Consider the following 10,790-nt stretch of genomic DNA (forward strand, 5'->3'; position numbering starts at 1 on the left):
CTAACTTAACAGCAAACATGAACTTCTAAGACGTGCAATTCATATTATTTTATTTTTGAGTGCCAAGTTTATTTTTATGCAAAGAAAGATATACAGTACACCCTATGTACACCCTAAGGGTAGAGAGTATAAAAAGGAGGCATACAAATTCTTAACCTGCTTTAATCTTAATCCCAGAGTCAACATTTTAATGGCTTTTAATTATCACTGGACAGTGCCTGATAGTACAATGACGCCAACTGCTGACCAAAGAAATGGACAGTTGGTAGACCGTTTGGACACAATGGATGGAATGACCTGCAGCCAAGTTAAATTAATTGGAGGGACTCATAGATGGGCCTAATGGTTGGATGGATTAACTGTTTTAAAGAAAAGTAATATTCAAAATGGATTACACATATTGGAGATGAGAACTTAGAACATCAGAACACAACAGTTAAAATTAACCGTTTCACTGAGTGACAGTTGCAACTGTATGACTAAACAATAAGCAGGTTCAGCACAGACATGATAGTTGAATATTGTGTGTGTGAACGCCTGGCGGAGTGGGACGGCCTTTGATAGCGCTGTGTGGGCCGCTCAGTCCTAGAACAGGCCGTACTTTGTGGCCATGGCCAAAATGGGCGCCCCGGTAGGGACTCCTGGGAAGGGTCCGGAGGAGCCGGCGATGTCGATGTGGGAGTAAGGCAGCGGCTTGTTTGAGTCCACACCATACTGAGGGGAAAGAGGTGGGTTAGTGAGAGATGTGTTCATACCAGAAACAGTACAGGTGCTGCTTGTAGTTGCGTAGAATTGAGATGGTGCGTATGAATGAGTATTGTCTGCTGGGACGGCATGACAATTTTACATAAAGCTGAACATGGAAGAGAATGGTCAAATGTTTTATCCTGAAAGCAAAACTAAACTGATTGTATGTATGTAGTGCCTCATCCTCCACAGCTACCTGACTACATAGTAGGCCTAGAACCACAGCCTTGTTATTTGTATGACTGCTTTCATTTTGTGCATACGCTCACGTAGCTGTGCATACGGCCTAGAACCACAGCGTTGTTATTTGTATGAGTACACTCATGCGTACACTCACGTAGCTCTAACGGCCAGTTTCCTGTCCCCTCCTGTCAGGGGTTTTCAGCTTTGGGAGTATTTCCATTTTTCTACCCTCAGTAAATGTTATGCTGAGGCGAGTTTAACTGGTGTCACCTTTACATTATTCAAAACTGCTAGGCTGTAGTTGCTCAGGAGCTCCTCTATTGATGTTGTCTATCTATGTGAAGAGATCAAACTCCCAATAGACTTGCTTAAAATTGTGTTAGCAAAAAAATTGTTGAATACCAGTGTAGATTTGTATAGGCTGTATTGCAATATGCTATAATCAATGAATGTAATATAAGTCTCAATGTATCAACTGCCCCCAGATCCCCTAGCATTTCGAGTGGCCCAGAATTATTTTCTGTCATAGGGCCTAAATTTTCTAGCAGCGCCCCTGTGTGTGTGTGTGTGTGTGTGTGTGTGTGTGCGAGAGAGAAAGAGAGAGAGAGAGAGCAAGAGAGAGCACTGTACCTTGTCCAGTCCGGAGCCCATGATGAGGAAGGCGGAGGGGGCCTGATGGCCGCGGGGTGTAAGGGTGGATGGAAGGTTGTTGGCCTGCAGGATCTCCTCATACTCAGACTTGCCCTTGTGGAACTCGTAGTCCTCGCGGCGAATGCTGGACACCTCAAACACGTCGCCCAGCACATCACCCGCTGTCAGGCAGTAAGTTCGAAGGTCAAAGAAGTCATACATCCGTCAGGTTAACCTTCAGAGCCACACAACTAATATATATATATATATTCCTTCAGCATTATATTATATTATAATGTGGTATATTTACTTTATTTCAGCATTTCACATTTATCTTATGATAATTTATCTCATTCTAAGTTTCATTATTATATGAGGCCTAATAATGAAACTGATATTATGTGAAGTTATAACGAAACTTACTGATATAAACCTAACAATGACACATCAAGGCCTATCAAAACCCTGTTAGCTTCCTGACAAAATAGCTGGAATGGGGCGTTTCAGATGCTTACTGATAACCCTTTGTCCATCGCTACAATAATGTTGTGGAGTCACCTGTGCAAACTGAAAAGGGCGGTGGCCAATGAGCTGGGCTAGCATGCAGTACAAAAAGCTGTGGGTTCCTGCCAGCTACGGTTGTGCCCTTGAGCAAGAAGACGGGGCGTTCTAGATGCTTACTGAAAACCCTTTGTCCATTGCCACAGTAAAGTTTGTCAAAACACTGTAATGTTGTTGTAATATGGTTGTTATGTTGTTGTAATGTTGTTGAGTTCTGTGCGAGATGAAAAGGGTGGTGGCTAATGAGCTGGGCTAGCAGTACAACACAAAAAGTCTTTGTGTCGCGTCGTGTCGTGTCAATGCAGACCCAGTCCTGTTAGAAAGGTTTGGCTTAACAAATTGCTTTGTTAAGTGCAGCGACAGTAGCCCGGTTGACACCAGACCCTTCTCAGTAACTGACTCAAATTTGCCGGAAGTTCGTCTGGGTTTTTTCCACGCTACAGCGACAGCTCACTGTGGTCGGACACATTCACTGTGTTCAGCAGACATCTTGTATGTACTTGTGTGTATGGCTGTGTGTGTGTGTGTGTGTGTGTGTGTGTGTGTGTGTGTGTGTGTGTGTGTATATATATATATGAGTTCACCTGTCTGCATCTTCTGGGCGGTTCCAGCACGGTGGGCTGCTCCGTTGTCCATGATGATCTGCTCAGGAGAGACGACAGGGAGAAGGAGGGCATGGAACAGCGTAGTGGCCAGTTGGGATTGTGAGTGTGTGTGTGTCATACACACAGGTTACAGATGAGGTTATGTGTATATGTGTCATTGTGCCATACTAACAGAGTAGTTGGGCCCCATGGCACGAATGGCATGTCCAGTCAAGGTGGCAATGGTGAATAATTCAGGAGACCGTTCTCCGACAGCCTGCAAATAAACACACAGAGAGAGAGAGAGAGAGAGAGAGAGAGAGAGAGAGAGAGAGAGAGAGAGAGAGAGAGAGAGAGAGAGATGGACAGATCACTAAGGATCACGGAGGGAAAGGCAGCTTTCTGCTGCATGTTTCATTCATTTGAGGAGCTGCAGAGTTGAGGTAAACAGGACTGAGGAGGAGATCTGGTCAAAATGAAGATCTGCTGATGGATAGACAAATACATAGATGTGTTTGCTCAAAAGAAATGGCAAGGACCTTCACATATGTCAGAAACTGTATGCGAGATTAAAAGACAACAAATTGGATTTGCTGAATGAAGGCCATCGGAGTAAGCAACTTGACCATCCCTGCCAGCCTGTGACACCTCAGGACCAAACCCTCTGTGGTATGAAGAGTCCACAAACAAACATCCAAACGGCTGCCATAACAACATAACTCATACTGACAGGTCGTTGGAAGCACCATGTTTTCCTTTAGCTTCTATTGTTCCATCTCTGCCCTTTTGATTGACAGACCTGGCAAGCAGAGTCTTGCTATTTGTTTTGGAACGCTGGACTACTGCTCCGGATGTGTAGGTGTACTCCTAGTGTGTGTGGGCTCTCAACTCACTGCTCCAAGTGTGTGTGTGTGTGTGTGTGTGTGTGTGTGTGTGTTGCAGAGAAAATGCACTCTTTTTCAAGAGTGTCCAGGCTGAGACAGACTGCAGCACATGCGTGTATGTCGATATGAGAGTTTTGTGTGTATGTGTAAGAGTGTGTGTGTTACCTACCTGTTCCTTCATCTCACACAGCAGGTCCACCATGACCATGCGCCCCTCAGCGTCAGTGTTCCCCACACGCACACGCCGGCCAGCACGGGACACCACCAACTCGTCCGCCACATAGCAGTCTGTGACACGCACACACACACACGCATGCATGCACACGCACACACACACACACACATTGTAGATGAATGAAAAACTGTGTAAAGGGGTGTCTGTCTCATTGTTTTTCGGTCTTGAGCTGTCCATAGAGGTCTGTGGTGTGTGTGTGTGTGTGAGTGTGTGTGTGCTCTGATATGGCATGCATTATGTCATTCTCACCTGAGCCGACACTGTTGCGTACCATCGCCATGGAACCCACCACCTTAAGGTGTTTGGGCTTCAGCTTGGCCAGTATCTGGGAGAGCCAGAACACATGGGAGGAATGTCAAACATCTGATGCCTGAGACAGTTTAGCCTGCCTGCGCACACACTCACACTCACTTCACTCTCTTTCACACATACTGTACATGTGAATGCACATATAAACATACGCACAAACATATGCACACGCAAGAACGCACGCAAGCAACACACACTATTCACTACATGTGGATGTACACGCGCGCGCGCGCACACACACCTCAAAGAACCCTGCCACAGCGGCTGCTCCACACTTGTCCCTGTGCATGCCTGCCATCACACCCCCGGCCTTAATGTCGGCTCCACCGGTGTCATAGGTGATACCCTAGAGAGAGAGAGAGAGAGAGAGAGAGAGAGAGAGAGAGAGAGAGAGAGAGAGAGAGAGAGAGAGAGAGAGAGAGAGAGAGAGAGGAGAGAAGAAAAGAGAAGAGAAGAGAAGAGGAGAGAGAGAGAGAGAGAGAAGAGAAGAGAAGAGAAGAGAGAGAGAGAGAAAAAGAGAAGAGAAGAGAAGAGAAGAGAGAGAGAGAGAGAGAAAAAGAGAAGAGAAGAGAAGAGAAGAGAAGAGAAGAGAAGAGCGAGAGAGATACATGGAGGAGAAATAGTGAGAGAAAGACAGAGAGAGTATGTTTGCAAGAGGAAAAAAATGAGGTGGATGGAGGGAGGGAGGGAGAGAGAATGGGATGAAGGGAAAGAAGCAGAGAGTATGGTGAGCAGGAGAAACAGAGAGTATGGTGAGCAGGAGAAACAGAGGCAGAAAGAGGGGGAGAGAGAGAGAGAGAGAGAGGCAGTGAAGAGGGAGGACAAGCGTTAAGACTGTACATCATCACCTGCCACACTGGCATCCGTTTCTCATCAACCATGGAGATCCAGTGTCATGTGCATTCTCCCCACTCTCACACAATCACTTTGCACTGTAATGGGAAACCCTCAGTCTGGGACTGCACAGTGTGGGACTGCACAGTGTTACTGCCCACAGTAGAACACACGTTTTAGATGGACAGGTTCTAACGGTGTGGGGATGCAGTGCACTGCCCACAGTAGAACACACGTGTTGATATGCAAGATGCTATTCTAATGTCTTTGAAATGACCGTATATACAGTATATGCTTAAACTAAGGTGAAATACACATGTCTTTTTTGAGTACATGTCTGTCTGTGTGCATGTCTGTGTGCATGTCTGTTTCTGTGTGTTTCTGTGTGTGTGTGTGTGTGTGTGTGTGTGGACAGGTCAGTCCACCATCTCTCACCTTGCCCACCAGCATGAGGGTCTGCTGTACGGGTCCCTCTCCACAGTACTTCAGTTTGATCACCCTGGCCTGGTGGCGTGGCACAGCTACATCACACACACACACACACCAATGATTAACATATCACATATATAAATATAAACATACAATCAAACAGATTTACATTACAACAGTAGAACGGACTCATTATTTTCTTATACATTGACCATACATATAAAACATATAAAATGTGTTACGAATTCACTCGTACCATTGGCACAGCGGTTCACTGCAGCCAGACAGGGATACTCCTTCTCCAGCACAGCCAGATCACTCACCACTTTCACCTGAAAACACAGAGAGACAGAGCCATGTACACATCCTCCTATACGGAGCTTTGTCAAACGGTGGTCCGACCCCTTCGGATGATTCAGATATGATGCTAACATATGCGGTCATATGTGTGAACGACACCGACGCACATTAACAGAATCTCCGTGTGGTTGAACAGGTTGAACAAACACGAACAGAATCTCTGCATGTTCTTTGTTTCGTTCTGACACAAGCTAATTTACATAATGTCCGTCGAAAATACTAGGAGGGGAGTAGTGTAAGAGCTGGCTAAGTTCGGAATTCCAAATAGCCGGTTATGCTGTTCAAATATACGGTCCAACCACTTGACATCAACAGAACATGCAGACTTACACGCAAGTCTGAAAGCTATTAAGGTTATTGTGTGTGAATGTGTCCATGTGTGTGTGTGTGTGTGTGTGTGTGTGTGTGTGTGTGTGTGTGTGTGTGTGTGTTGTCTCGGATGTCCACATTAATGGTCAATGATCAACAGTGGCAAGAAACGAGAAAGATAGACGGACACATGGAGAAAAAAGACATGAGAAAGAGACAGAGCCAGAGAGAGGGAGAAGAGAGGTCCAGAGACAGAGGCAGAGAGAGGGAGAAGAGAGGTCCAGAGACAGAGCCAGAGAGAGAGAGGGAGAAGAGAGGTCCAGAGACAGAGCCAGAGAGAGGGAGAAGAGAGGTCCAGAGACAGAGCCAGAGAGAGGGAGAAGAGAAGTCCAGAGACAGAGCCAGAGAGAGAGAGGGAGAAGAGAGGTCCAGAGACAGAGCCAGAGAGAGGGAGAAGAGAGGTCCAGAGACAGAGCCAGAGAGAGGGAGAAGAGAGGTCCAGAGACAGAGCCAGAGAGAGGGAGAAGAGAGGTCCAGAGACAGAGGTTGCGATGTTGTGAGCCTGGTGTTGTTTGGTATGGACGGGGTGCAGTCTCACCTCCACAGGGCTGTCTTTGAAGACCGCCTGGACGTACTCAGCCACTCGAGGTGCCGCCATGCGCTCCGGGTCTGACCCCCCGATATCCCGACACACCAGCCTGGGTTTTGGACAATAGCAAGTACGATTGGCATGCATGGTGTAGTAAGGGGTTTCCCATTCTCTTACACACACACACGAACGAACACACACACACGCACCGTCCACTCTCCAGCGCAGTCGCCAGGTCAACCAGTTGTTTTCCCTTTTGCGGATCATTCATCCACACACCCAATACTTCCACCTTGTGGGGGGAGGGCTTCACGTCACGCAGTTCCAGAGGCTGGGGGAGAAATTCACATTTAACTTGACAGTCAAATCTCACAATTTACATCTATTTTATCAGAAATCTTCCTTCATAATATCCATCTTACACAGCTATGGGATACAACATACATGGTCAACTGGTCAATATGAAACCATGAAAAACAATCTAAAGAGCTTCGTGGCAAGTTAATTTTCTCAATGGGAACACACACACACACACACACACACACACACACAGGTGATAACAATGCTTTATGTGGCACATTAGGGATACCACAAACACACACGCAGTAAGGTTCTGACCAGGTAGAGTGCTTGAAGGGCTCCCAACAGGCCCACGAGTGTACTCTTCTCATAACTGCTGTGAGGCGGACACACCAGCAGAGGGCGCTGCAGGCCGGCTTTCAATGCCCTGGTAGAGTGAAAGGGAAAGCAAGGGAAAAAGAGGGAATGAGCCAGGGAGATAGAGAGGTAACCAAGAGAAAGAGAGGTAACCAAGAGAAAGAGAGAGAGAAAGAGAGAGAGAATGAAGAATTAAGAAAACCCTTTTTCCACACATTTAAAACCACCTACCCAAATTGTGAAGAGCTAAACAAAAATGAACAAAAAAAAAAACATGAAATGGCTATCCTCCCAGGAGAGCATCCTTCAGCTGCCTTGGCAGCAAAATATATTTTTTTATGATTATGATTTTTTATTTTCAATCAATAAACAATACATATCATACAGAGAGAGCATTCGGAGAATAAAAATAATATTTAAATGAAATAAAGTTGGCAGCAAAATATATATAATTATGCCATAACCTGAGGAACACCTGTGTGACATGGACACACAAACAATGTATTTATTTTTTGGTCTGTATGTATTGTCTGAGTGTGTGTTTGTGTATTGTATTGTTTTTCCTTTGTCCACTATCCGTCTTTTTCTGTCCTCTATTACCTCTATGGTTATTTTATATAAGTTTAGATCTATGTATGGTACACATAAATGTCTATGCCAATAAAGCACCTTTGAATTTGAATGAGCAAGGCAGTAGAGAAAGTAACAGAGAAAGAGAAAGAGAAAGTAACAGAGAAAGAGAAAGTAACGAGAATGAGGGGATGATAAAGACAGAGGCAGATATAGAGAGAGAGAAAATAGCAAAGGTGATCGAGAAGAAGAACACACAAAATGAAGCAGTTTGAAAAGCCAACAAGGTAAATGATGGCTACTTTGAAACATGGGAAACAAAAGCTAGACTATAATGTCTTTGTCTGTATATGTTTTAGCTGACCACAATAACAACAGGACTGAAAGCAAAGAACATTGATGTGCCTGAAGAAAGCCACTGTATACTATATATATATATATATATATAAACATATATATATATATACTTTAGTCTATTTAAATATAAATATAATCTATTTTCTGATCTTAAACAACCGTGCCCGAGTTGTGGCACAGTGCCTGCAATAAAACTAGAAACAAATACTGGAGCCTTGACAATGTCCCGCTCATCTGCTTTGCTTGGGTCCAATTCAAATGGCACACCTCTTAATGCCGTTGCTGGCAGCATCGCTGAACCTCCTGACGTCGTCATAGTCACGGTTCACGGGACCTGTGGATGCAAACACCAGCCTGTTGCCAGGGAGACCAGGGATCTTCAGGACCACCACCTCGTCCCCGAGCCCATTGTCCACCTGTGAGCGAGGGACATGGACAGAGGAAAGGTTAGAGAGGGAGGGAGAGACAAACAATATTCAACTCAACTTCTATTGTTCTTGTGAAAGCACATTCGAATCGAATGAGAGAGAGAAAGAAAGTAAGAAAGAAAGAAAGAAAGAAAGAAAGACCGAAAGAAAGGAGAGAGAGAGAGAGAGAGAGAGAGAGAGAGAGAGAGAGAGAGAGAGAGAGAGAGAGAGAGAGAGAGAGAGAGAGAGAAAGAAAAAGACAGCGATGCTGGCATAATTGGCATAATTTAACAAATTTCAACATAAAGGACATTTACAGAAGATACTAATGTGAGGGATCATTTCTTTGCTCTGGATGTACTCTATGGGGATCTAAGGGAGCTTATTCTTCGTATGATCTCCAACACGTCACCTGAAAGCGTGTGTGTGAAATCGTGAAGTTCAGCACTGCATGTGCTTTTGCGATGCATTCCATGTGGTCAGAAAAAGGTCTGACACGCATATCAGGACAAACACTGTTTACTCATCGGGCGGGTCATGATCAGAAATCTCAAAATATGCAATCCACCCAGATGACAGACACCCTTTGTTTGCTGATACATACCGTCATCTGTACTCACTGACATGTTGTGGTGAATAATAAAACCAGTACTACTGGTCATTGTTGAATGAATGAATGAATGAATGAATGAATGAATGAAATGTGTGTGAGAGAGAGATGGAAAGAGAGTTTAGGTACATACAGAGCTGTAGTCCTCCAGAGGTGTTTTCAGGCATTCCAGCTCCTTGGGCAGCTTATCAAAGCCCTCAGCGACCAAAACTATGCCATCAAAACTGCAGCAGCACAAGCACAGACAGACAGACAGTCAAACAGGCAACTTTCATCACAATTCAACCCTATTTACTCAGCTTTTAGGCAAGTATAATGTCTCATGCGTATACAAGTCCTTACAACTTTTTACAGGCATCTTAGGTAAACAATTGGCTATAGACACTCAATGGCCAATAGATAAGCTGTAATGTGAAGCAATAAAACCTTCTATGTGAAAGCAGAGACCAAAGTCTGGAACAAAGTACTTTCTGAGACACAAAGTTGCCATGTCTGCATCTCCACAGCACAACCTTCTGCATTTAAAACCCAGGCTGCTGTTGCTACTTACTTCTGGTCCTTGCAGTCGGTAGTGCACTGAATGGGCTGGACACTGAGGCCAAACACAAAGCAATAATTAACTTGGTGCACACAGACACAAGCATTCAGTTCAAGTCTGTAGAATGGCATAGAGGTGGTTGCATGTGTTTGATAGAAAATTGGTCCACCAAACGATACAAAAAAAAGTCTGCTTAGCAAGTTTTCACAGTAAATTCCAATTGTGGTGGCATATTTATGGTTATGGTTATGTAATTTAGCAGATGCTTTTGTCCTTGCTTTACAATTTTAGAAAAAAAAAATGTTTCAGAACTGTCGTGTAAATGCTACTTTCACTTCCAGACACGGAGGACTTCCGCATTGTCCTAAACACGAGGTACGCGTGAAGTTGCTGATGCTTTCACAAAGTAAGCAAGCAGGGACTGATGCCTACTCATTCTGTTTCAGACAGATTATATAGCCTAGCTGCACTTGCACTCGTTCCAATCAGTAGCCCACCTTAAGGATCTTCTGCCTTTGACATTTGATGTCTGATCGTCTACGATCATATTTCACCAGCAGTGCAGCTACCGCATCTTTAGCTATAATTAAACTACACCACAGAACATAAATACATTGTTTTGCATTAAAAAACACTGACTGACATCAAGTTCACACTCTCAGATAATCGGTCTTGCTAGGCTGCCAACACCAGGAGCAATGCATGCAACGAGGCACTGTAGCTTGCCGTTATATGAAACTCAGCCAAAAGCTGGTTTGGAAAATATACTGTGCCTCACTTAAGTTATTTTTCATACATGGAAACATACAACACATCTCATGTTTAAAGTATTAGGATGATTGTAATTGTGTTATGGTAACCAACAGACATAAAGAAAATGGTCTTACCAGGTAGACATATCTCAGCTAGTCTTCCCTGAGTCTGAGAGCAATAGCGGCGAATGAGTTCAGTCAGCTGACAAAACTCGCTCAAGTTCAATCACATGATTTTAGCGAAA

General features: G+C 44.4%; 1 protein-coding gene across 1 annotated transcript; it reads right to left on the minus strand.

The window, feature by feature from the left end:
* Positions 1-146: 146 nt before the first annotated feature.
* Positions 147-10,758, minus strand: zgc:152830 (uncharacterized protein LOC767682 homolog). Its single transcript, XM_048243963.1, has 16 exons — positions 10,681-10,758; positions 9,806-9,847; positions 9,389-9,479; positions 8,506-8,654; positions 7,273-7,381; positions 6,864-6,985; positions 6,664-6,763; positions 5,653-5,728; positions 5,403-5,488; positions 4,375-4,479; positions 4,074-4,149; positions 3,759-3,877; positions 2,899-2,982; positions 2,706-2,763; positions 1,561-1,742; positions 147-714 (listed from the first exon to the last, which is right to left on the minus strand). Exons 1-16 carry the CDS (start codon positions 10,689-10,691, stop codon positions 586-588), a joined length of 1,539 nt encoding a protein of 512 aa, XP_048099920.1. The 5' UTR covers positions 10,692-10,758; the 3' UTR covers positions 147-585.
* Positions 10,759-10,790: the final 32 nt, after the last annotated feature.

This window comes from Alosa alosa, chromosome 5 (genome assembly GCF_017589495.1).
Source record: "Alosa alosa isolate M-15738 ecotype Scorff River chromosome 5, AALO_Geno_1.1, whole genome shotgun sequence".
In the NCBI taxonomy this organism is placed as follows: Eukaryota; Metazoa; Chordata; class Actinopteri; order Clupeiformes; family Clupeidae; genus Alosa; species Alosa alosa.

What these genes read in the sequence shown, in the direction of transcription:
- zgc:152830 (XM_048243963.1), bottom strand. An exon ending in AGTGAACCGCTGTGCCAATG is followed by an intron (nt 5,489 to 5,652) that starts GTACGAGTGAAT and finishes TGTGTGATGTAG; the next exon opens with CTGTGCCACGCCACCAGGCC. An exon ending in CTGTGGCAGGGTTCTTTGAG is followed by an intron (nt 4,150 to 4,374) that starts GTGTGTGTGCGC and finishes TGGCTCTCCCAG; the next exon opens with ATACTGGCCAAGCTGAAGCC.